General features: G+C 41.5%; 2 protein-coding genes across 5 annotated transcripts in view; both read right to left on the reverse strand.

The window, feature by feature from the left end:
• The window catches only part of topbp1 (DNA topoisomerase II binding protein 1), a 46,082-nt gene extending 32,317 nt beyond the window's left edge, over positions 1–13,765 (reverse strand). Inside the window, exons 1-12 of the mRNA XM_048265720.1 lie at positions 13,403–13,765; positions 13,025–13,117; positions 12,791–12,925; positions 12,486–12,629; positions 12,121–12,302; positions 11,657–11,850; positions 11,169–11,351; positions 10,349–10,512; positions 9,409–9,572; positions 7,809–8,056; positions 1,970–2,319; positions 751–923 (exon numbers count right to left, since the gene is read on the reverse strand). Coding sequence (XP_048121677.1) covers positions 751–923; positions 1,970–2,319; positions 7,809–8,056; positions 9,409–9,572; positions 10,349–10,512; positions 11,169–11,351; positions 11,657–11,850; positions 12,121–12,302; positions 12,486–12,629; positions 12,791–12,925; positions 13,025–13,111 — 2,024 coding nt within the window. The 5' untranslated portion in view covers positions 13,112–13,117; positions 13,403–13,765. The remainder of the gene's footprint in view (positions 1–750; positions 924–1,969; positions 2,320–7,808; positions 8,057–9,408; positions 9,573–10,348; positions 10,513–11,168; positions 11,352–11,656; positions 11,851–12,120; positions 12,303–12,485; positions 12,630–12,790; positions 12,926–13,024; positions 13,118–13,402) is intronic.
• Positions 13,766–15,013: 1,248 nt separating this feature from the next.
• LOC125309061 (poly(U)-binding-splicing factor PUF60-B-like) lies at positions 15,014–27,125 on the reverse strand. Of its 4 annotated transcripts, XM_048265723.1 has the most exons (12): positions 26,996–27,125; positions 25,982–26,070; positions 25,468–25,563; positions 24,299–24,388; positions 23,491–23,541; positions 21,203–21,364; positions 19,970–20,062; positions 18,776–18,989; positions 16,966–17,156; positions 16,509–16,626; positions 15,917–16,212; positions 15,014–15,806 (listed from the first exon to the last, which is right to left on the reverse strand). In XM_048265723.1, exons 3-12 carry the CDS (start codon positions 25,546–25,548, stop codon positions 15,507–15,509), a joined length of 1,596 nt encoding a protein of 531 aa, XP_048121680.1. In that variant the 5' UTR covers positions 25,549–25,563; positions 25,982–26,070; positions 26,996–27,125; the 3' UTR covers positions 15,014–15,506. The 4 variants fall into 4 exon arrangements, with proteins under 4 accessions (XP_048121680.1, XP_048121679.1, XP_048121678.1 ...); XM_048265722.1 differs by lacking the exon at positions 25,982–26,070 and having other exon boundaries at positions 16,509–16,623; positions 26,996–27,107; XM_048265721.1 differs by lacking the exon at positions 25,982–26,070 and having other exon boundaries at positions 26,996–27,107.
• Between the last annotated feature and the right edge of the window lie 227 nt (positions 27,126–27,352).

Below are 27,352 nucleotides of genomic sequence, written 5' to 3' on the forward strand. Positions count from 1 at the left end.
TGAGTGCCAAAAATGCAATACTGCGTTTACGATACTGCACCCACCAAACCAGGGTATAATTCTAGAAATCTAGACTCTGGGCCAAAGCTTCCAGCCCTCCACCCACCAATTACTGTTAATTGTTAATTCTGTCATTGGCTTCCTAGCAAATCTTGCTGCACGCTTCACGTGGGAGTGAAACGGCACGCTGAGTAATACTGGTATGAGTGTAGATTTCCGAAGAAAACAGTTTTACAGATGTCTGTATTACTCTACCTCATGCCTTCACATCTCTTCACACTGCTGAATTGCATTTTCCTTTTTCACACACTGAAATGACTTCATATTTGTATCAGCTGATCAAAACCCCTCAAATTCTCCAATTTCAGTTTCAACTATTTTTCTGGTTCACTTACTGCTCTGTGACAGTAAACTAATATTCTTGGCGTATGGACAAAACGTGGCATTTGAGGATAATATCTTTGAAAAGGAAATGCTGATTAACAATCCCCCCCCCACACACATACACACAATTTTCTACAACTAATTCAATCAACATATTGATCGATAACTAATAGAATCATTAGCTGCAGCCCTAATTAAAAAGATTATTCAAACTACATTTCAATTACATCAGCCTAACATGAAATGTGTGTGTATTCTGGTTAGAAATGCAAACTGCATTTCCTTGTCTTTGTACTTGTACACTGCACAATGACAATAAAGTTGAATCTAATCTAATTCATGTGTGTGCTCATATGGACGACTCACCTGGCGCCCAGGTGCTTGGTCAGCTCAATGAGGGACTCCCTCTCCGCCCCGGTGAACTGGCTGAAGGACAGCACACAGCCCTTCAGAGGGGACCTGCCCTCCAGCACGGCCACTGGTGTGAAGAGGGGGTGTGAAGACAGCTCCAAGACACACTGCTGCTCCACACACATGGCCTTAACAAACACGACCAACACATCAAATCAGCACACACAGCCTTAACAAACACGGCCATCACATCAAATCAGCACACACAAACAACACACACATGACCTTAACAAACACGACCAACACATCAAATCAGCACACACAAACAACACACACATGGCCTTAACAAACACGACCAACACATCAAATCAGCACACATGGCCTTAACAAACACATCAAATCAGCACACGCAAACACACACACAAACAACACACACATGGCCTTAACAAACACGACCAACACATCAAATCAGCACACACGGCCTTAACAAACACGACCAACACATCAAATCAGCACACACATGGCCTTAACAAACACGACCAACACATCAAATCAGCACACACAAACAACACACACATGGCCTTAACAGACACGACCAACACATCAAATCAGCACACATGGCCTTAACAAACACGACCAACACATCAAATCAGCACACACAAACAACACACACATGGCCTTAAACATGATCAACACATCAAATCAGCCCACACACACACACACACACACACACACACACACACAACACACACATAGCCTTAAACACGACCAACACATCAAATCAGCACACACAAACAACACGCTAACCATAAATACATGACACATAATACAATAATTACACTAATACAACTTTAATGACCTTTGATTTATCAGAGTGCACCCTCACAAACCTACATCCACTAATAAGATTATTCATTATATGGACTTCTCACTAACTACTGATAGTAGTTTCAGGATTCAGGCAGGTGCACAATATAGCCTAGTCTTGGTTGCCTTGTAAGTTATTACCTCACCCACTGGCACCCACCCACATTTTTGGAGCAGATCTGAATCACAGGGCACCTCAAAGTATTATTTTCCATAGCTTTGGAAGTTACGGACCTGCTACTAAAATTTATGCTAAATATCCTTATATGGATGAGGTGAAGAATCTAAAAAAACCCTGTAAGTTAGGTATAACTATGCTTTTTAAGGTAATGAAAAAGATGACAGAGCATCACTGGCATCCTCTTACCAGCCAAGTATCTGTGACGACCTCATCCACTGTGGCCTCCACCTCACAGCCAAGTAGAGGGACAACGGCGTAGTCAGCCACCACCCTGTTGCGGCCAACCAGCAACTTCCCACAGCCTTCTTCCACCAGCTGAGACAACTGGGCCTCTGCCTCTACGCCAAAGCCCACCAGCAGGAAGCGCTTCCCCACAAACAGGCCCCCCTGACTGGGCTCGTGCAGGGTGGAGTCCTGGGGTGGGTCTGGAGGAGCTGAGACTGATGCTCTTGCTGGTGCTGGAGCCGGGGTCAGGACAGATAGCCTGTCGCTGGACTTCATGGTGGTCCTGCCCTCATCTAGCTGTGGCAGCTCCACTGCAGACCAAAAAGAGCATAACACAATTACAGCATAATAGGTATGCTAGAATATTATTTGCCTCATTTGTAAATATTTCTTATATAATAATGTAAGGAATAATGTATAGAACACCAGTCATTATCGGAAAATAAGTCCCGACAGAGCAAAAATTATCAGACTTATTTTCCGGTAATGACTTGCATTATTATCCCGCTTATTATACAGCTACTTGGCAAAACCAAAAAAACTCCACAATATGTCTCTTTCCATTGATTTGTTACCGTTTCATCGTGGCTTTTTCTGAGAAACAAATAGTTTGCAACACATGCTGAACTTGAATCCACCATTCTTCAGAAAAAAGCTGATCAACCGTCTGCTTTCCCTTTTGAATGAAGTTCCATTGCAGAAAGTGACTGGACTACTTACAAAGTGATGTGAAAGACTTAAATCAGAAAAAACCTGTTGCCATTGACAACAACACAAAACCTGTTGCCATTGACAGCGGTAATTATATGTAAATAATTTACCAAAGAACGCTGGGAAATCCCATTCAATTCATCGGAGCGTTTCTACTAGCATAGTGAAGAGCTGTATAATAAATAGCATATGGAATTATATACTCTATACCAGAGTATAATTATATATAGTATAGTATATATATGCACACACTGTATATACATCAGGGTTTCTGCAGGGTTCAGTCAGTCACACGTAAGACTTTTTAAGACCTTTTTATGACCATTATGATTTCAATTTATGACCTACACGAATTACAAAAAATAACTTCAGTCATCAAAATTCCCTTCAAAATAACATTTTTGGGCGATGTTAGAGTCTGGGAACATTATTTGGAAAAGTTTGGCTATATCTTCGTTCCTGTTGTACAATCAACGTTTGGTCATGGGACCTCCACTTTCAAGGTGGAGGTTGATTCGAACCCACTGTGTGTGGAACTGGAGACAGACGGAATCACGCGCAGTACTCGGGTCGGGTAGTGACGGCGTCGAACAAAATTGAGTGATTGCCTGCGCCTGTTGCAAACCTTTTACAGCAACTTTATGCTTTTCTGCATAAACTGTGACTGAGGCTTTTATGCTTTTGCAGCTTTTCTGATTCTGCATGTGACTGTAAGGCTTTTATGCTTTTACAGCAACTTTATGCTTTTCTGATTCTGCATGTGACTGTAAGGCTTTTATGCTTTTACAGCAACTTTATGCTTTTCTGATTCTGCATGTGACTGTGAGGCTTTTATACTTTTGCAGCTTTTCTGATTCTGCATGTGACTGTAAGGCTTTTATGCTTTTAAAGCAACTTTATGCTTTTCTGATTCTGCATGTGACTGTAAGGCTTTTATGCTTTTACAGCAACTTTATGCTTTTCTGATTCTGCATGTGACTGTAAGGCTTTTATGCCCAATCTAGACAACTCTTACACAATGTGGCTTGATACCAATTGTTAGCAACAGACTTGAGGCAACTACTAAACACACCGTCTTCGAGCCATAGCTCACTAAATGTACACTTTCCCATCCTGATAGATATTACCAGGAGGTTTTAGTTAAACTAAGCAGTGACTCATCGACACCAAGTAATAACAGGTTAGAGGAGATGAAATCTCTTTCGAGCACAGACCATAGTAGTGTTTCTGCTCAAACACACACACACACACACACACACACACACACACACACACACACACACACACACACACACACACACACACACAAACAGAAAATGATGGCTTATGTCATACTTTTCTATTTCATATTTTGGAATACATATAAACATTATTTTGTTAATAATTTCTAGCATTTTATGATCTGCATAATTACTTATAGTCAAGTCACATTTATTTATATAGCATTAATAGCTCACATTTTTAGTAGTTCATATTGATTTGTAAACTATTACACTTGTCATTACATTGGTGGTGTGTAGGTCTAATTGACTGCCTCTTTAAGAGGAACGTGAAAGTAATTTGCTTTCAGTCTCCCTAGTGGAACATAGTTGCGCATAGTGCAAGGATAGGTGGATGAAATTAATTGTGTTGTCTATCATCATTCGGTCATTAGATAAAATAAATGTTCAACAAAACTAACAAATTCAAGAAAATCTTTCTGGGATCATAGAAGAGATAAGTGTCTTGCAATGTTAATTTCTATGATTCTGGTGAGCACTTCACGAACGACCAACATGACGTGTGAGCTAACGGGAAAATGAAGGCACTCTCTCCAGATGCAAAAGTTTGCCAATAGGTTGCGTAGCTTATTTCTGAAATGTCATTAAATCCAACAGTAGGACTAAATTCACACAATGAAGTTACATCATGTAATACCAGGTGTTTCAGGAGAGCATCGGCAGACACCAAAAACTGTAACCTATTCTGGAACATGGATCTTCTCCAACACACATCCTCTACATCAGTGGTTCTTAACTGGTCTGGCTTTGGGACCCACATTTTCCGATGTTCATTTAGTCGCGACCCATATTTTTGTTTAGTGTTCAAACCAACAGATACGGTGAACTACAGGGTAAGACATGCACAGTAGGCCTACCTGCAGGTCTACTTCTTTGGCGCATGCTGATGTTTGGCATTACATTTGTGAAGTCTTCAACTCCTGATGTAACCTTTCAAAGTACTCGACAGGTTTGTCTTTTTCTTTTTTCTTTTTTTTTTATCCACAAGCTCCACGACCCAGCCAGAACAGTTCCGCAACCCACTTTTGGGTCCCGACCCAACAGTTAAGAACACTACACACACACAGTCACTGCTCCATTCCCCTCCCGCCCACACACACATCTTCACTGTCATCACTCACATACATCATACATACAGTACTCTGCTTGCAATAGTAAGTCCCTTCACCATACTTGCAGTACACTGCCCCTACCTACACAGGGCTTAAAATTCATTTTTCAAAATGGGGGGGAATTCCCCCCTTAGGTTATTCATGTAGGGGGGATTTATACAATTTGGGGGGGGGGGGGTCGATTCTGATACCAAGTCAAGAATTGCGATTTCAATTCTTCGATACTTTTTTTAAAAAAGTGTTTGATTTTGGGGCCCCCACCACCCTGACGTCATCAGTAATATATACTGTAGTGGGATCATTCACAACAGTGGACATCCTAGATTCTGCTTGACTCTCTCCACACACACTGAAAATGATAGCTTATGTGATATGTTTCTATCATATATTTTTGAATTCATATAGAGTGTATTTATTTAATAATGCATTTAGCATTTTACTAGTAATTACTAGTAGCTAAACATATTTAGTAATTTGAATGCCTCATATTGACGTTTAACCTATTACACTTAGGCATATCTTTAATGTGGTGTGTAGGTCCAATTGAGTGCACATTGCTGATGAGTAGGTGTAATTGAGTGCCTGTCACTTTAAGAAAATACGTGAGAGTAATTCTATGGAGTAATTAGCCCCCCTTCAACCTGACGGTTTTAGGCTATAGTCGCTAGTGAATAAAAGTTGTGCATAGTGCGGTATGTGTATGCAAATTATTATGTTTTCTATGTCATTAGATACAATAAATGTTCAAAAAACTAACATGTCGAAGACAATCTTTCTGGGATCAAGTGTTGACGTGACCTGAGCTAGCAGGATCGTTACCAAGGAGCTCTTTCCAGATGTAAAAGTTTGCCATGGTAGCGTAGCCTATTTGCGTAAGCGCAAAGTGGTTCTATCTCTCTCTCTCTCTCTCCGTGTGTGTGTGCGTCTGCATGAGGCTATGTTCAATTCAACTCGCCACTTAATGATTAGGCTATATTAACGTCATCAGACAGGCTGTAAAAGCGTATGCGGGAATTTCTCGCATTATGATGGCTAGAGTTGCGGGACTTGAACAAATTATGCGCAATACCCGCAGTGAAATTTAAGCCCTGCTACACAGCACATTATTTAATCAGGAAGCTTCTCCAACACACATCCCCAACATACTTACAGCACACTGCCCCCGCCAATACACAGCACATTGTCTCATGAGGAAGCTTCTCCAACACACATATTGCACACTGCCCTCTCCCCACATACACAGCACACTATCCCATCTCCCCTGTCATCCCCCCAACACACACACCAAGACCCCTGAACCCAGTTGGGTTAGCCCCTTGAGCCGTGGATCTGCCCAAGGTTTCTTTCTTGACATCTAAATGAAAAAAATTAAGACTATACCACGGCAAAAAGATACATACGACAACTTAAAACTGTTTTATGCAATAGTTTTTTTTCCTACTAATTTTAACCCCCACCCAATTTTGGATGTCTACAGAAGTTACCAAATATATTTTGACGAAAGAAAAATAATTGTGTGTGAATTACCTTCACAGCTATAAATGCCCAATTTTAGGTTCTGGGCTGCTTGCTTTTGAAGCTGGCTGTACATATTTGGTTGTGCTTACTGGCTGAGGCTGACTGTTCTTCACCTGCGTCTGTAGTAGCCTAGGCTACTTGCCAAAGACATGTGCACTGGACTGGATTCCCTTCAATATTTTAGAAAAGTTAGACTAAGCTATTTAAATATTTTAATAGGCCTACTTTATATAATTTACTATGTGCATCTATTGTCCCATTTGCAGCACAGCAAATTAAAGTTAATCCACTACTTTACATTTTGCATACCAGTTGTATCTAAACCAACCAAAGCTTGACTGAAACATCGTAAAACCATTGACTTTAATTTAAATTAATTAAGAGACAGGTCCTCCTCGCATGATCCTGCTGAAAACTGCTGGTTTCATCTCAAGCACGCACGTATTATGAACGCATGTTTTTTTTTTTATGTAGCCAGTCGCCAACATTCAAAAAATATGCAGTTATATTTCACAACTTTTGCGAAGTAGGCCTACTGGGAAACGCTGGCAAGCAAGCTGCTGTCAGATATTACAGGTAGGCTAGCAACACACGCTGGAAAGATGCAAACAGATCAACTTAACATGTACAGTATTTCCTCCTGATTGCGAAAACGTTTTTTTTTTCTTCTGGCAGTCCATGGTTCCTTCATAAATTGCGCAGCAAATTATCAGACGAGTGACAGAAGCACTGCACATAATTTGACCAGCAGTCTTCGCGTCCATAGTTTGTGAAACGATTCTACGTCCGAGCAAAGATTCTAGATGCCCAGCGCAACTCCAAAAAGGAGTGCAGAATTGCATTTTAAATACACGAAACGCGATGGAGACATTTCACTCGCTCTCTTGCACTCGCTGGCGGTCCCATACGCAAATGTAATACCTCCCTTTCGAAAATTCAAGACATCCCAGACAATTTAAGACTTTTTTAGGCCTTAAAACCTGAAAGTTGTATTTAAGACTTTTTAAGACTTTTTAAGGATCCGCAGGAACCCTGTAGACAGCTGTTGTTTAGGAAGGAGTTGCATCACACTACACACCCACCTAAAAAAAACCCTAGATTTTCCGGACTTCACTGACGATTAAGGCAAATGTATTTTTATACATCTGTAGCTGCTTCTGTGAAGAGTGACAGTCATACCAATAGTGGTGTCGTCATTCATGTACTGGGAGAGCAGGTCGTCATCAGCTCTGCGGTCTCGGCCTGGACTCGGGGCAAGTGGGGCAGTTGCAGGGGTGCGGGAGCGCGAGCCAGAGGTGCGGGTTGGCTGGAGGTCCACTGGGGTCGGGGCAGGAGGGAGGCAGGACGGGTGGAAGTAACCCTCTTCTGGCAGGAGGCTGCGACTACTCAGACTGTCCAGCAGCCACTGCACCGTCACCACATGGGGTCTGTCAGGGGAGCAAGTGAAAAAACAGACAAGAGCTGATATTGGAAGACAATTAAAAAACAATACAAATATTTTTTGTTGCTATGAACTAAAAGTACTGAGATAGTTTATTTTTATTCATCTATGTAAGACAAACAAATAACAACAATAACAAAGGGATGCCTTTTAAAGTACAGTTAAAAACTGTATGTACTTTAAGAACCATTTGCCTTAATCATGCGGTCAGTGAAGTGTGTACGGAAAATCTACGGGTTTGTTAAAATGTTAAAAAAAAGATACAAATGTTTCTTTTTTTTTTATTCCATGTTTGTCACCAGTGTGGTATACTACGAAGCACGTTAGACATATCTAGGCTATGTAGACATATCGAGGCTTCACAAAGCCTTGACTCATACGTTAAGTGATACTACGATAGCAGTTATGTGATATATTTGTCAAACTAGGCTTTCAGCTCAGATCTGTGCACGTTCTCGGTGTTGGGATGACGTTGGCCAATCGTGAAACATGGAGACGCACAAGACCGCTTATATTAAAAATCAATTACTTCCGCATTTCTGAGCAATAGTGTAATCTACACTGCAGTCATTTTTAGTGTTTAGCCTATAACATCAAATAAATCGATTGTCACCAGATGTTGTATGGTATGCACGTCCATAGTGGCATATTTGCACGCACAACACTATTAAAGCGCATTCGAGATTCAAAATGTTTGTAGAGGCGGAGCTCCACCTGTAAGATATGACAGAATCCTACATGTGAGATAACAGTGCTTTGTTTTGCTACAACACCTACAGAAGGTTCAACAGTAGAATGTGCTATATCATTCACATATTGGTATAATTACTCCCCATGGTAAGAATTTGTCATCCTGCAATATTAACGATATAGCTGATGAGACGTTAAAGCAACACCAAAGAGTTTTTTGTAACTTATAAGAATGTTTCCAAAATCGTTTCAGTGGTTCATCAACTCGTAACAGGGTGAACGGCACTTCTGCATTCGCTTCGCGGCCCTCTATCGGCTATAACCACACTATGTAAGTTTGCCAGATCGGGTAGCGGATCTGTAGTTCGATGGAATGAGACATAAGAAACTACAAATTTGACTTGCATCTGATGTCGCAATACATCGTACTTTCATAAAATCATGCAACATATTCTACCTTGTCTGTGGACATCGTTATTTGCAAAGCCCGTGCTGGATGAACAAATAGTGCGTGTGCGGCAATCAAAAAGTTCTTTGGTGTTGCTTTAACACATGCACAGTACAATGATGTTACATCGTGCAATACCAGGTGTTTCAGGAGACACCAGAGACACCAAAAACTGCAACCTATTCTGGAATAAGTCAGACCTGTGTGTAGTTTTGGTGAGGAAGTTTTTCATGTCGGGGTCGGGGTCTCCCATGACTACGTGTGTGAGCTCCTCGCTTGGCTGGTTGAAGCGTAGGCCTCCAGCAGCGTTGACCATGCGGCGGAGTTTCTCCAAACGCTTCCCAGTCAGGCCACACAGGTATAGCTGATAGGGAGGAATAACAGCTGAACAGTTCTCTTGTGCATTCCCTTTTTTACTGGCATTAAATATTCAAATAAACCAAATGAAGGTATTAAAAAAAAAACTGGTCTTAAATTATAAAGGCTTGTTCCCTGTGTTCATTGTGTTTCTGTCAATCAATATGTTCCCATGCACACCATTATTTAATTCGAAATAATGACAATATTGAACAGATGAATAATCAGTCGAATCTCTTTCAAAGCTACCTATTATAACGATAAAACGCAATACAATTGTGCCTCTAATCTGATGAAATTCACCTCTTGGGGTCATGAATGAAATAGGAACAGAGACCATGGGTAGTCATGGCGCAAATACTACTTCTACTGCACGTTGCTGGTTTATTCACAATATGCTGAATAACATGTTAACAGGAACATTCCTGTTTCTGCTGGACATGGAAAAATCTTATTCTGAATATTGCCATAACCAGAATATGGTCCTTAATCGGGAATGTTGCTGTTTACATGTTAATCGGCTTATTATGAATAAACCAGCATTATGAATAAACTGCAGCAGAAGTAGTGTTTGCGTCATGACGTCCCCTAGTCTCTGTCCCTAAATTTTATTCATGACTGCAGAAGAGGTGAATTTGATCAGATTAGAGGTGCTATTGTTTTGAGTTTTATCGTTAAAATAGGTAGCTTTGACAGGATTCCACCAATATGGTGTGCATGGAAACATAGTCACTGATGGCAAAAGTGGATGAACTCAACAGCAACAGCAAGTTGTACTCTTACCTTACAGCCATCGAGCAAGTCCTCATCTTGACACACGGTGATATCAAAAGCATCTATAGGATCAGGAGTCTCCAGGCGACTGCCCGTTGCCGTAGTGAGGGCTGTGTCGTTCACGGTCATACTGGCATTAGAGATGTGACTCAGGCCCAGCAGCGATGGCCCATCTGAGATTAAAACACTTTTTTTTGTTGTACTTTAAAACATTCAAAAATTACAGAATATGACAGAATAAAGAGTTAAAAAATAAAAATACAATACAAGTCAGTGGAAGAGTGCAGTGTGGCTGGATTCAAGACAACTACAGAATTCTGCATAGCTACTTTAAGGATTAGGCTGATACCTGATTTTGAAATTAAGATATTCCTATAATTGTGTGATGATGAAATATTCCCACATGGAGCTTTTGTGATATCTCCTCCCAATAAAACAGTGGCTTTAAAAACGCAGAAAACATGTGCTGTGTCATTCACAACTTTTATGCTGTCCTTATACCAGACGACTTTGGAAAAGACTTTTAAAAGTCTGACAGCCTCGCACAGGTTATATAGTCACAGTCACCGAATATAATTTTACAGAGACTGAGAATCTTTCAGGATCACTATTTACAAGATTATACTGTCTGTGTCCGTTGTGTTTATATTGTCTGTGTCACTATTTGCATGACCCAGACACCTCACACTGAACAATTAAGATGGAGACAGGAGAGTGTCGCTCCAGTAAAACTCCCATGATTTCATTTAGACTTTGCAAATTTACTCTCCGACCCTGAAATCCTTTGAAAATCGTATGGTGTAAGGCTGGCACTATGCACTCTGCTTACCCTGCGGTCTGCTCTTCGCTGAGCCAGTGGGGGTGGAGGTGTTGACACGACTCTGCTTCTCAGCCCCTCGCTCTATGCGATACAAGCTCTCATCCTGGCAGAAACCCTTCTCGATGCTGTCAAAGAGCCAGTGGATTGACACACAGTATACATTCCACTGTCGTGCACACTCATACTTCTGACCTGAGGGAGCGAGAGAGAGATGTCCACAAATGTAAAAATGGAGGTGTACATAATTTCCAAAACTAAACTACATATTTCCAGAATGTTCCCACCCATCTTCACCCAAGATCACAAGTATGATCTACACAGAAATCTACAACTATAACACTTGAGTACATGATAGAATGTCAGATACGACCACTTTCCAAAGGACGGCATAGAGAAGGCTGACACGAGAACAAAGACCGGCTTTGTAACACAGAGAGACACATGGATGCAGAGATGCCCCGCCACCCCCGTCTGAATCCTGGTGATGCCCCACTCACCTGAAGGCTCGCTGACGATGAGGTGCGTGCACTCGTTCATGCGCAGCTGGCCGGTGTAGTGACCGCCGTGTTCCTCGCACAGACGCTGCACCTCCTTCCGCTCCACAGTGGAAAGGCCCGTCACACAGACAGTGCAGCCCTGCAGTATGGGACACAGGTAGTCCTCTGAACGTAGGTCAGAGTGCTGGAACAGACTGAAGAGACAGGGAAGGAAAGAGATGATGATGCACAAAGTCTTGAAAATTATCAATTATAAGTCATATACATATACACAAGATTTAGTAGGCTTTCTTTGAGTAATCTCCTGGGCACAGAATTGGTAATGTTTCACTAATATTTTTGTCTTCAGAATGTTTCCTAAAGACAAAAACTCTACCCTATATATTTAACGTCAAGGGTCAGTTTCCATCTACACAGGGTATTTCTACACAAAGAGTGAGGTTTTCCTTTCCTTCAGAACTTACCTGTCCTGACATTTATCCCAGCATGTTTTAACCCATGAGGGTAGAAGAATAGGCTTTCCCAGGCTAGCAGCCACCAGGTACTTCTTGCTGCCCACTTCACCTGCCACCAGGTGTGTCACAGTCACATTGAGGTCACGGTAGACACGCCCACCCATAAGTTCAACTAAGTCCATCACATCTGACTGAAAGAGAAGAGCAAATACACAAACATTTCTCTTACAGCTTCCAAGTGTAGTAGAACCTTTAGGCTAAGTAACATAGTCAACAAAAAATATTTGGCAGTTCACAACACCAATACACCACATATTGTGAACCTTGTTAATCTTAAACAGACCAGAGAGCAACAGAAGGAAACAAATCTTTACCCGGGTTTCTTTGTCCAAGCTGGTGCAAGAGATGGTAACATCAGCCATGGCCATACTGTACACTGGCTTCTCTGCTTTGGGAACGCAGCGTTGCTGCTGCAGACAGTGCAGGACCACCAGAGGACTGACAATTCTGCAGCCCAACTAGGGGAAGAGTGACATGTAAATAAAAGACAGAGCTAAAATACGAAGGGTAAATGGTGGAAGAGGACCTAAACACAGCTCAAGAAAAATTAAGCAGATGGTTCAGTTCAGGAACATTTTTTCCAGTAATGTACTGTCAATGGGTTAGACAGGACACAAACCTCCCTGCAGTGTTCAAACGCAGCGCTGGTGAAGTCACTGAATACAAACAATGACTTGTCATTGTGGTCCAGCTGTAATGCTGCTTCTTCATCTACGATGTGAACATACTTCTCTGACTGCAACTCTACAATCGCCTATAAAAAAAAGTAAAAAAAAGTAAAAAAAACACAAACAACCAGAGAAAACTAATTAGGTAATGTTAGACTTGACACTTCACCGCCAAGGATTCTTACCTCATAAGCTTGAGCTGATAGTTTGCTTTTCTGACCATTGCGTTCCACAAATTTTACAATGTAGCCATCCTTTTTAGACGGTGACATATTTCACTAGAAAAAATGTCAGCAAGTTTAGTAACTGAACAGATTCAAATCGTAAGACTGGTTCGAGGTTCAACATTTTAGAAACTACATTTAATTTATCATTTACGACTTAAACATTGTGTAGCTTTTGAAGAGCTAACGTTAGCTAACATTAACGTTAAGTAAGTTAACGTTAACTATTACATGATTTGACCAAAGGCCTACGTTAGTGTGTTAGCGTTAATGTAAACATTAACTAGCCATCTTATGCAGAATGATCTTAATGTACCAAAATATTAGAAATTGACTTACAAATGTTTGCTTGTCAACATTAATGGGTATGTAGCTGACGTTAACGTTACAGGCGGCTTTCCCTCTTGGCTGCAAGCAAGCTAACAAAAGCACAGTAACTTAGCTCGTGCCGTGCTGTCCGTGGATCAAAAAGCTAGCCAGCTAGAACTAGACTAGTCCGATATGTTTATCTTTGCGAGAACGCTTACATGAAGTGTCATTCATGTATTAGTATATGTGTCAGCAAACACGTAATAAGTCTGAAGTTTAACTCTACACAGTTGTTAAAAGACTGATGTATAACCCCGTCAGAATGAATATCTAAAGCTATTAAAAGTTCGCGCCAGTCGAACTTGAAGGTAGACTACAGGCGGAAGAGTGTATCGCTATTTTGGTCCCTGTAGCACAGAGTTCCGTCAAAGCATTCCGTGTACGTCAGACCCTCTCCTACAGGCACCTTGCAGATCCAAGTGTGTGAGAAATATTCATTGACTGTATCTAGTACCTATAGCAAAGAAAAAGATTTACAAGGCCTCTTTGACCCACATGCAATGACAAATAAAATGCCCAAAATAAACATGGGAGAGTAGTTTGGTTAGCTATATACTGAAGTTGAACATGTGCCCTGCTAGGTCTGGGAGAAGGGGGAAGGTCTGGTGTCAGGAGGAAGATGGAGGGACTGGTGCAATCTGTGTGTGTGTGTGTGTGTGTGTTCGCGTTAAATAAAAAAATAAAAAACTATTTTGTATTTAACGTTAAGCATTTTTCCGGTGGATATGTTGAGTTTTAATGAACTGTTTTATTGAATTGTGTCGGCGTATATTATGTATTGTGTATGTACTGTCTATTTTATTGGTGAGACCATGCCTGACATGACATGACAAAGTAATTCTCTATAAGGAGACATTCCAAAAACTTATATCACTTCCCCCCAACTATAATGTTATCCTTTGCTACATGTTCCCCATCAAGGTCCATCATCCATCTATATATTTAATGTTCATGTTCCAGTGTTGCGTAACAGTTTTTTTTCACAGTTGCATGAAGCCAGCAGTTAGTGGTAATTGTCTACCAACAATTTAATGAACAGTTATTTTCAGTGCAACAGTCCAACTGTTTAGGTAAAGTTGCAAGTAGCCCAGCAGGTTATTTTATATTTTTTAAATATATTTTTGCATTTTCTAATCATCAACGATATTCGACATCTGTAACAAAACTAAACTAGTTGGACACTGGAACAAATACGGAGACAGAAAATATAGATCTGCACCTTTTTATAGATTGTCTGGTTGGCACTGTGCTTAAAGAAATACAATTGTTATTATGAACTGAGACTCAAGAATGTGGCTGAATAGCTCAATCGCAACTGAAGGCTGGTGTACCGAATTGTATTATCTGTCAACTGGTAATCAAATTTGTGGTTATGACAAAAACCAATTCAGACAGATTGAGATCGATAACAGATAATGACCTAATGCAAGACATAGTAGAGATAAGTTTAACCACTCAGACAGTAGTGAGAAACTGTGATAAAAGCTTATGTAAACATGACTGAATCATGGAACGCTGGTGAGGTATCGTCCCTTTTCTACCCTTACCTTCAAGCAAAGGCGTGATAAACCACACAAAATGTTTACATATTTGAGAATTTATTGTTCTGGGAAACCTGGAACCAATATTTCTAAGTACTCAGTACACAACGTTCTGAGTTCTAACACAATGCTAGTGGACAAAATGCTGGCATTCGTAAAAAAAAAAAGAAAGAAACAGAAAGACATGAAGGGGGAGGAGCAAACTTTAACTTCTTTCTCAATTAGAAAACAAAACTGCAACATAATAAAAAAAAAAAAAAAAAAAAAAAAAACCTTCACAGTACGTGACCAGTACAAGAAAAAAAAAAATCCATGAGGCGCACGTGTTCTTTTCTTTGCCAATCCCAGTGAAAGGGATCATCAATAATATTAACATCAATAAAAAAATAATTACACGTTTAAAAGAGGCTCAAATCTCTAGCAGCAGAGACTTCGGCTGGGCGAGTTTGAGCAACGGCCATCAGGACAGGATGGGTATGGGAAGTTGTCGGCATCGGCCATCGATTTTCATTTTCGCTTTTTTGTTAGACAGTTTATGCGGACAGGTCACTGTTGTTGAATCGCTCCTGGTCGTACACCTCGGCAACCACCTTGCGACCCGCAAACCAACGGTTGTTAAGGGCTTGAATGGCCTTGTTCATTTCGGCCGCCTCCGAGAACTCCACAAAGATCTTGACGATGATCTCCGCGTCATCTTCCTCACCCTGACGCTCCTGGTAGATGATGACCCGGTTAACGGCGCCAAACTTGCCACACTCTTCCGTTACCTCTCCCTCCAGGTCATCGTCGATGTCCTCTGGGCCCACCATGTTCCGTAGGACCATAACGCTCGACTACGAAGCAGAAAACACACATAAAAGACATGAAAAGACATAAGGTCCGAATTGGACATGAAACGGCATGGTGAACTGGTTTAATTGGCTTTTTAATTTTGATGGCTCACCTCTTGCTTACGAAGCAGCTTTTGCATGACCATATGTCGTGCACTGCTTCCCGAGATGCTTAGGTGCTCCTGGTCACTCAACGTCTCCTGTCTCCCGTCTCCATCTTGCTGCGGTTGTTCATCCTGATCCCCACTGCGTGACTCGTCTGAGTCCTTCTTCGCCTCCGCAGGCAGACTGGCCGCTGTTGCTGTGGCGACAGCAGCGAGTGCTGATGTAACAGGGGGAGTCGCCAGGACTGGATTTACCAGCCCCACCTGGGGCACTACAGGCAGAGTTGGCCGAGCGGGGGTCACTCCTGTAAAGAAGGGAAAGGGTGGTAGTGGTGGTGGTAAGACAGGCAGCTATAACTTTGCACTGACTGTCAAGGTGTTATTCCTTAGACAAGCCTGCACCCAAAGTCATTTATCATTCACTTTATTTATCAGAAGACAGCAGTGATCATGTACATAGTTATAGTTATACTGTCCACATGTCTCAATCACCAGGGACTGCTTTCAAGTATAACCACATACAGAAACATAAATAATAGAAAAGCAAAGCATGTTAAAAAAACGTTAGCTTGGGTTTGGGATGTGAAAACAGAGTACAGACCTGTGATGAGGCCTGGGGCCTGGGCTGCTAGGACAGCCTGTGGGAGTCCCATCTGTTGACTGAGGATCTGGGCTGGGTTGGTCAGAGAACCTAGTACGGATGCACCTGCCACGGCCTCCTAGGGCAAACCACATAACTGAATTCACATGTGGGTGTGGAGCACAGTACCATGGCCAACGCCATTACTGTGCAATGGTCAATTCATCAACACTGAAAAAGGTTGGCATTTTGCCCCTCACAAATGACAACACAGATTATGAACAAATGAATGCAACAAATTATTCAAACTCTGAACTGCATCAAAAACAAACAAACAAACAAACAAAAAAAACACTGTTAAGACACATAAGTATTTAGATGTAACACATACAAACAAGTATTAAGTGTTATGAAAAAGATGGGATTAGACTCTGTGATAGGGGTCATATGAAAGGAAGACTTCCAGTGCATCACTCACCTGAGCCGTGATCTTCGCAGTTGCGGCTGCGGCTGCCACAGCTGCAGCAGGGGGCAGGCCTCCTGGGGTGGTCGGCGTCAGCAGGGGCATAGGTGGGGTAACAGCCTTGCCTACTCGGAGATATTGCCCACCCAAGTCAAACAGATTCATGGAGGACACGGCATCCAGGGCCGACTGTGGTTTCTCATACTCTGGTCATATTGAGAAAGAGGGAGGAGGGGATGAGAGACAGAGACGAAAGAGGCAAGGACCAAGAAAACAAAATGTCTGATGCTAAAAGGATCTACTATAATTCATTCATCAATCAGTACATTTACATGCACAGTTATATCAAGCTACGGTTATAGCTCAGCTAGGTCATATGACTGGACTGGACTGGACTGGTCTTTGTGCGAGTATACAGGAAATCAGCATATGTATACATCGCTTTATTGATCGGTTTTACTTTGTTACGCTAGATGCCGATATGTCCCCCTTCTTGTTCAAAAACACGAAACCATTCCATTTTAGCGCCATTAACTTTGCATCATCAGTGTAACTAGTTAAATAGTTGACATGTTGTTCATTATTTTCGTATGTACATTCTGGGGGATGTTAATTCATATAGGTATGAAAGAAGGTGCAACTTATGAGTATGTAGCAAAGTGGCAGCTGTAGCAGCACGCATAGGCTGATTTGAGTCCAAATGAGCATATTCATGCAGGAGTTAGTACAGCTTCGATCACATTATCTGGGTGTTAGTCCGACTTAAAATACTTCTATTTTTTTACGATTTCAGTCGGACTTGCATGTTTACATGTATTTAAAAAGTTTGGTTTTTGTCAGACTAACATACACGACACCCCCCCAAGTGTCATGTAAACATACTGAATGATAAACAAATCAGACAATTATTCTAATGCTAGTTTTCTTTGTATTGTTTGAATTTTAATATGTGAGTATCTAACTAACTTTGAAAGAAATTGATTAATTGACTAGTTCAATGGTTTCCCATGTCAGTCCAGTTACAGGTAAACTATTAATTTCAAGTTAAGTTCAATGGTACAACTGAAGACACTCAATGTAGCAATAGTGGACTATTAATTAAGGGTATTTCAGCATTTTGTCATATAATTCCACAACCTTCTTTTTTGCGAAAATGCGATAGGTGAGGCAAGTGTAGTGCCAACTAGTAAAACCGGTTCAACCAAAAGGTTTTATATGAATAAGGTAATCGTTGAGATAATGCTTTCTACCACAAATATGTCAGAATTAAGATATCTGAGCTATCTTTGAAGTAGTACTCTACTGATACTACTACAGTACTCTTGCATCTTTACCCACATAACACACAAGTAATCTCTGGCCTGTTCATTTACAAATCTACATCAATGTTTTGGAGACCGGAATACCAGCCATAGTATGCTTCTTCAAGGCAATCCTCAATAATGTGTATACCTCCCTTTATATATGTAGCTGGCTGTGGAACATACAGTACGGGATATACAGCACTAAACACCTGTTATGCAGATGATGTAGACTGTGATCAAAAATGCAAATACTGTATTACAATGACTTCTGGTCTGAAAGGCACAACAATAAAAGAAAGATATTTCTGAGAACAAGAAAAAATATTTGTGATTGATTAGAGACAATCTTGTACCAATTCAAGTTGTGTGTGTGGGTGGGTGTGTAAAATCCTGACACCACCAAGACATCACCTTTGGTTGCACGCACAACCAGCAAGGAACTCCTAAATAACATACCAAACCCACCCAACACAAAAGGAGTCCCATCTGGGGTACAGAGCTGAGGCTCTATCCCTGCTCACCGATGAAGCCGTAGCTCTTATGGCGGCCAGTATTGGGGTCCCGCGCCAACGTGCAGCTCTTGATTTTGCCAAAGGCTTCAAAGACACTCTTGATGTCGTCGTCCGACAGGTCCGGATGCACAGACGCCACGTAGATGCGATTATAGGCGCGCGCCTCCTCTGCCAGCTGGTCAATGATGGGCTGCGCCTGGCCGATGTTACTTGGCCGCCCCACCTACAGCACACATACCAATACAGGGGCCAGCTGAGTGGGGCATGTTGTGCAGGTGTGGGTGCGAGAGTAGGGGGCATGAGTGTGGGTGCTTGTGGTCGTGAGCATGTTTGCCACCATTGGCTGTTCTCAGATGTCTCTACTACAGACATCCTTTATTGGTTCCACAAGGCTGTGACAGCGCTTGGCTGCCAGCATTATATTTTACATTATGTGCAAAGAAATCTCATTGAAAGACAAGCATCTGGGCATGACTTACTAACGCTTGTCACACAGAGCATGAGATGTCTAATGAAAAGGAATCTCATACATGGCTCTCTTAAGAGTGTATGTATGTATGTATGTATGTATGTATGTATGTATGTATGTATGTATGTATGTATGTGTATGTGTGTTAGATCAGTTCCATGTTGGTTTGGCTTGTACGGGGTGTGTGCTGCAGGGAGGGCGGCCAAGCAACACCAACCAGGCGCAGCCCATCATTAGCACACCACGGACATAAGAGCAGCGCGGAACTCCCGGAATCTTCCGGAAACCTGCCCTCTTAAAACAACCTGATCATGTCATGGAAGCATAACACTGCAGAGCAAGATCATGTGCTGTAATACACAGCCCATAAAGGCAAGAACATAGACGGACACAGAAGCTACTTCAGACAGCAAAACAGAACCTGACACTTAACAGAAAATACTTGGTAGACCCATACCCAAGTGTATTCTCTCTCTCTCTCTCTCTCTCGCTCACACACACACACACACACGTAAAACATCAAAAGACAGGACAGGTTCATCAAAGAACATCAGCTTTTACACACACAGAGACATACAAATACAGAGGTAAAGCCTGAGCCCTCTTGTCAGCCTTCACGTGTCACCTGAGATGAGCTTAAAAGAAGAGAGTGTTAAGAGAGGGTGTGGGACTCCTGCGCAGCTCCAAGGACACCCGGGGCCAGCAGCAGGGTGCCGCTCAGTGGGGGCACTCACCTTGATGTTGCGCCCCCCCAGCATGACCGAGTTCATCTGCTCCAGAGCGAGCTGAGCCGCCTCGGGGATCTCATACTCCACAAAGGCAAAGCCCTGAGAAGAGAGAGAGGGAGAGCAAGAGAAAGAGAAAGAGAGAGAGCGCAAGAGAGAGAGACCGAGAGAGAGAGAGAGAGAGAGAGAGAGAGAGAGAGAGAGAGAGAGAGAGAGAGGGGTTGTGTGAGCAGAATGAAAATGATGGAAAGTACAGCGGAAAAGGATCATCAGCCTGGAGCCTTAGGTAACACAAAAACACCCACTGGGATGGAAATAAGACAAATAGAGGGAGATGACAATGAGGGAGAATGGATTCCCAGGATACATAACAGTATTTAAAAAATAATGTGTTTAAAGAATTTGACAGCTGTAAAAACAATAAATGTTTAACAAATATGGGGAGAAAGAAAAATACACTGCAAAAGGGGAGGTCAGGTCAGGGTTCCTACACATTTTCCATTTCAAAATTCCATACTTTTTCCATACCCAAATGTTCAAACTTCTCTGTACATTTTTCTGACCATATTCTATGTCAATGGAGCGTTCTACTAGCATTGTGAAGAGCTGTATAATAATGTTTATTATTAACTTGGTAGCCCTTGGATACTTTTCGTTGGGGGAAGTGCTGTGTTGGAAGGTGCACTCACATTTTTAGTTCTCTGTAGATACAAGCATAGCCTACATATGTTGGAGACTAGTGCACTGCTGGCAGAGGCCTCAAAAATCACCATAAACAATATTATTTGTTTGCAATAACAGTTTATCCATGTCTTGCTATCTTTTACAAAATCAAAAAAGTCTACCAGTGTTTTAGCCGAAAATAGCAGAGCTACACAAACATACCAGTGCACAATGGTGTAGGGCACTTGCATAGAACAGGGGTTCTCGATTTGGTTTTGGTACCAGGGTCCCCTTGTGGGAGAGAATTTTTTTTCTGAGGAGCCCCATTCAATTGTATCTTGATGATGTGGACTGACAGTTAAGTTACACAACAGTAAGAATGGTTCATTATGACCTGAGTGAAGTGATTAGTCCTGTAGATGCAATAGTCTGGAAACACAAATATTTCTCCATACCCTTGTTTCTTTTTTCCCATCCTTATCCAGACCTGGAAATTACTAAAATCAAATTCGATACTTTTCCAGGTTTTCCATACTGCGTAGGAACCCTGTAATGTTATTAGATTTGAAATGAACAAACCTTGTGTTTCATGGTGACCGAGTCCCAGGACATGTCAATGCTTTTGATGGGGCCGAAGGGTGCAAAAGCTTGCCGGATGGTGTCCTCGCCCAGCTCGTAGTAGATGGAGCCCACGTAGACGCGGCACATGATGGCCAGGGCCCGCTGACGCTGCGCCGCCACCTGCCGGTGGGAGGAAGGGGGGGAAGCGAGGGAGACAAGAGGGGCAGACGTTACTCCACCAGGGCTCGCCCAGCAGAGGGGAGAAGAACCACTACACAAACACACTCACATGTAAAATAAACCAAACAAGAACAAATCAAACCAGTCAATTTGGCTAAATGCGTGAGGGTGCATGAAAGCTGCCTATTGAATGTGAGGGAACTGCAGGAGCTAAGTCTTTGCCTAAATCTATGTGATGCTGTATATATTAATAATAGGTTTCACCCTATCCTCCTCCATAATCATTACTGTAATGAATTCTATCACAACAAATTAGCCTAACTTAAAGATGACATAGAATGGATGAAGTGAGTATTTTACCTTGTTCTTTGATGTGTATAAAGAGGGTTTGCAACTTGTACAAGCCCCTTTATAACCCTATAATGAGGCTGGGAAATAAAATGGCCCATTCTAGTAGATGCATAGCTCCTCCTCATGCTTAACTGGCATCCACACAAATAATTAAGTGATATACAGTGAAATACACTGATTGGCTGCCATTTCATAGTCTGAGATTTTCATATGAAGGAGGACACAACAGTGTTTCCTGTTCACTTTAGCTTTAACCCTTAAAGGTGTAGGTTTTTGAACATTCTAAGTTCCGCAACAATTGAAGGTTCTAAAATTCTATGTTGAATTCAATGAACCCAGATATTCTTTAGAATGTTAATTTCCCAACATTCCCGTCACACCGGTGTGACGGTACTCCTTTAAGGGTTAAGGCCATGCACAGAACTCTCCTTATTCAACAAAAAGCCAAGGTAAACACGTTTTGTCATTCTACGTCATCTTTAAGGGTTTAAAAATGATGTCATGGTATATAATCTGCATATGTAAACCTGAGCAAAAGAACGGGAGTAACAGCATTTTATAATGCCATAACTCTAGAATGTTACTAACACAAGTTCAAATATCTTAACCTCAAATATCCTACAATGCCTACTTTAACTACTTCAATGCGTTATCAACACACCACCGGTTCACTGGTGCAACTGACCTGTCATCCAGAGAAGCAGGTAAAGGTAAACATATTCTCAAGTTTGGTATGAGACTGATGTACTTCATGAGCTTTCAAATGTAGTCAAATGTATAAGCTTGGTCAAATATGACTTACTACACTGTATACCTCACATAAACAGCTTTAGGAGGAGAAAACTGCTTTTCAGAGTTTGTGAATCTACCGCTTCCCTGTAGGGGAAACAATTATGCATAACAGGCTTTAAAAGTATGTGATCTCCTTTGCCCTGCTACACATCGGCCAACATAGAATTTTTCATGGGGGGGTGTGGGACCTGAGTTTGATCAGATTTGACGATTAAGACTCTATGAAACTTGACTGCTATCCCTCTTAAATCTGTAAGCCAAGAAGGGCTCTTTTTTGTCACTGCTGCACAACAGCATATTTACAAAGGAGACATGGATTTAGAACCAAACAAAACCATACCGACCCACCCACACAGACAGACAGACAGACAGACAGACACACACATTCACACAAACTCCCAACATTCCAGATGCAGTCCCTGGCTTTCGTTCAGCGCCAAAAAGATGAAATCAGCATCTCATCAACAGAAATGAGTCTAAAGGCTCAATATGACTACCACACAGTCCAAGAACAATCATAAAGACTACTTCAGCAAGATGAAAATGCAGCAAAAAATAACTGCCCTCCATGTTACATAGTCAGGGCAAACAGATGATAATGCCATTTCTACATTGACTTTGGACAATCTTACAACCCATCTCAAGGCTGCTTATTTTCTTAAAATTGCTACTTGAATATGATCCAAAACAATTCCTGGTTCAGCAAAATACATTGTGAAACATAAGAATTACAACACATACTGTTCCCCTGAGATAGAATTCTAAGTGATTTACTGTGAAATGGGCTCTCTAGCATCCATCCAGAAACATCCATCATTCAAAATCAAAATCAAAAGCCATGTCTACTTTCTGAAATATGCTGGGGCATTCATGTGAAAGACAATGAATTTAAGTGGCCGGTGTGGGCCGGGTAAAGAAGGGTAACAGTCCTCACAGCAGGAATGCGCACAGAAATGAAATATGTAGTTTAATATTCTATTGACCGATTGCAAAGGTGAGAGAGGATCTCCAAAGCCCATTGTCACTGCTGCCATCTGAAAGACAGTAAAGATGAAAAAGTGCTGAAAAGTAGGTTAGAAAAAAAAAACTTCTTTTTTTTGCTTTCACATGTCACTGTCATACAGACATCAAATAAAACACGCAAGACCCAACCCAGTTGACCAAATTCCAATTTGGCTCATTGGTCGTCACGCCGGCTAAGCCCAGACCCAAGCCCCACCCACTCTAAGTTTCATACAGTTTCCTCCGTTGAGGACATTGAAAAGACCAAAGGCGAGAGGTAGAGTGAGAGAAAGAGAGAGGTGAGACATTTCTCTTCTGCATATGCGATCTTCGTCGGCTGAAAGAGAACACAAAAGCTCAGCCCAGGGATGTTTATTGTGTGCACATTCACCCTCAGAGAAGCATACAGTAAACAACAGGACAAGCACAACATGAAAACTGTGGGTGTGAGGCCATGCGATCCTTAGTACTTTTACAAACTTTGTGTCAAAAGATATCAAGAACTAGAGGGTCAAACATTAAAATTATGTTATTCATCTGTGATGATTTGGTCAACCACATATTTAGCAATTCTCCAAACAAAATATATGGCCATAACAAACAACTGGATAAGCTACCATTAAAATACACCAAGTCAGAATATGTATTGTCAATTACATACACATGCCTGCAAGGAATCTCTCCTTCTTAAAGGGCAATGGATCCAGCGACAGTGTGCCTTGAGTACTATGTATCTGACTTGTTGCAGTTGTGAAATTGAATATTATTAATATTGTTATTTCCACTCACCTGCAGGTTGGTCAGCTGCTGCTGCTGATGTGCTATGGTCTGCTTCACCAACACACTCTTAATGCTCTGCTCCATGGCATATTTCTTTGCCTGGTGAAAGGAGAATTCACAGGCATGATCGTACACTGCCACCACCATACAACTCAAAATACACCACCCTATTTCTTTGCCTGGTGAAAGGAGAATTCACAGGCATGATCGTACACTGCCACCACCATACAACTCAAAATACACCACCCTGTTAGTCGCCACAAATTAACACTGATAAAAAGCGGGCGTTTGTTTATACTGACTTGTAAGCATTGGTATGTGATAAATGCCGCATTTCTTATTCCAGGGTGCACTAGCACTCTTTCAACCTCAGAGTGCTCAAGTTGATCAGATCAAAATCCTTTAAAGAGTCTTGTAACAAGTTAGCTGGCCTAGCTTTTCAGAATACGTTTTACATACAATGCGGACAATTTGCCTACCATGCACTTTTTAAAATCAATGTAAAAGACAAAAGTGGCACAATTTCTTTCTGTGAAATCTACAAACTCAAAATAAGTTTACATACTATTGCTCTTTGCATTAGAAAACAAAATGTGTTGTGACTAATCACCAAGGATTTCACGACCCAATTTATATCATGAATCTGTTCATGGATAACTATGCTAACACACAAAGGCAAACACTATATCATTCATGAACCATTGTGTTCAGCAGTAATTCAAGTTACTACTGTGCAAGATTTCTCTTCGTACAATCAGGAGAAAGTCAAAATGTTTATTATTCTAATTATTACAAACAAATGTCAAGCATATGAGACTAGTAACACTGTGCCATTATCAACATCTAAATAGGATATCACACAGCCAACAACACGCGTGTGCAAACACAATACACCATTAATTATTAAAACATCTTCCCTGCAGGCAAATCCAGGGAATATTTATCCTATTTAGGTAATAACAACAAAACAATCAACTTTCTATAAGGTGTCTGATTTTTGAGGGTGTGTTTCAGTTTGAATGGTCATAAACATGTATAGATTTTGTTTTATGATGTCACCTAGAACTTGTATTGGCCTTCAAGGCAGGCTTTACAGCAATCGGACCACTCCATCAGCCCAAAGTCTGATAAATATCTGGCCACTGGTACCAATTGAAGCATTTCATGTGTATCCTTACCCTCTGCAGTGCTTCCTGTTGTTCTGGTGTGAGGGGCGGCAGCCCAAGCTTGGAGCCAGTGCTCTGTCCATTCTCCATCATTAGCGTGTTGCCTCTCTGTAATACAAGACAGGAGTTCCTTAGCCAATTTAGCATTCAACTCTACAACACATGATGTTCTACCATAAACATGCTGACTGTATGCTTTTAAGAAACTATCCAAACTAGACCTACTCTTGGTCTTCTCTCCATGAAAAATATGAAATGGTCTGTCAACATTTCTTAACACTCCAAGATAAGCATGGGCTAATGACCCACACAACAGTATAATATCTCAATCATTTGTTTTCACATTTTGTTTACATATTCGCTGGTAGTTCATCACACAAATTGCATGATGTTCCGCGGCACTATTTCCATTGTAATTGTGTAGGCAAGGTCAAGAGTGACGAAGGTGTGTCGCTGGAGGCATGATAATGAATCCAAGATAGGTATTCAACAGATACTAGGCTAACTAGTTCTAGATGAAATGTACCTGCGAGGCCGCTATTTGCAGGGGCGACCAGAGGCAAAATAACGGCGATGTGACTTGTAACAGACAGCTCACAAGTTCTTCTCAGTTATCTGGAAGGAACATCCAAACCATGATGAGGGAAAATGGCTATCGTTACAGTTTAACCAGGTTGAATATAGCTAACCCTAACATTTCATTCCACATTCTCAATTGAAATAACGTTACCCTTTCAAGTACGCATATGTTCTATGCGCCAAAGTAAACCTGGGTTTGGAATTAAGGCCACAAGTAACGCTGCGTAAACATTTTAAAACACGTTTATCAAGATGGCTAGCAGCTAACGTTAGTTAATGCCTCATGCGAGACTGGTTCCATAGCTAAGCTATCCGTCTCGTATGTTAAAACGGACCAACCTTACCAATGCTAGCTCACAGATCAAGTCCGTTCTAACCATTCAACATAATACAATTTATTTGTTACCGTGCCAGGGATTAGTCGGTGTTACCTGCCACAAACATGGACAATTTTCTGCTATGACGTTTGCTAAACTTTACTAGCTAGCTAGACTTGCTAAACGTAACTAGCTAGCTAATGATTCATCGAAGAGCCCCCGTGATAGCCACAATAGAAGTAGCTAGCTAACTTTAGCTAGTTAGCATGCCACCAACTTAGGCCAGAGGTACAAATGAATGTAACGCTAACGTTAATTGCAATGGCACCTGGCATATAGCCACACTTGTTTCAACACGGGACATGTTACTTTAACGTATCTAGTCGCATATTTCGTAGCACTGCATTCGTGAAAATACAAATTAATTCGTACACAGGACAGGAAACAAAACGTCCTGATTTTTTTAACATTAATGTTAGCCGTTAGGCCTAGTTAAATGATAAAGGCCCCAAAACCGGTGAGAACATCTTAGCGCTGAATGGATTGCAATTTACTTGTATTGGTATTTACGATATACAGCAACTTATATAATTATAAAACAGTCATGCACAAACAGAATGCATTTTATTGTTTTGTTTTTTTACCGCAGTCTCCAGTGTTACCGCCATGAAGCACACTTTCGTGGGATCCCGCAGCTAGGGCCTTCTTCACGTTAGTCTTACGTCTTACCGCGAGAGCCAAAGCACAGCAGAAGTCCTGCCTGCAGTGTGCAGATCGGGGCTGGGCTCAATGTGGGCGGATTCAGAGAATGTCTAATAAGAGGAGAACCATAGTTCGGGTTCCACGTGAGGGCGCTGACGAATAAGTGCAGAATGAATGGAGGTCTATGGAGCTGTACCACTCAAAATCATGGACGGATTATGAACTTTCGGGTTTGATGTGATTTCCTGTATTCTGTATTCTCTACTTTTAACTTTTTCTGTCTTGCTCTATCAATAAAG

Source organism: Alosa alosa, chromosome 16, assembly GCF_017589495.1.
Source record: "Alosa alosa isolate M-15738 ecotype Scorff River chromosome 16, AALO_Geno_1.1, whole genome shotgun sequence".
In the NCBI taxonomy this organism is placed as follows: domain Eukaryota; kingdom Metazoa; phylum Chordata; class Actinopteri; order Clupeiformes; family Clupeidae; genus Alosa; species Alosa alosa.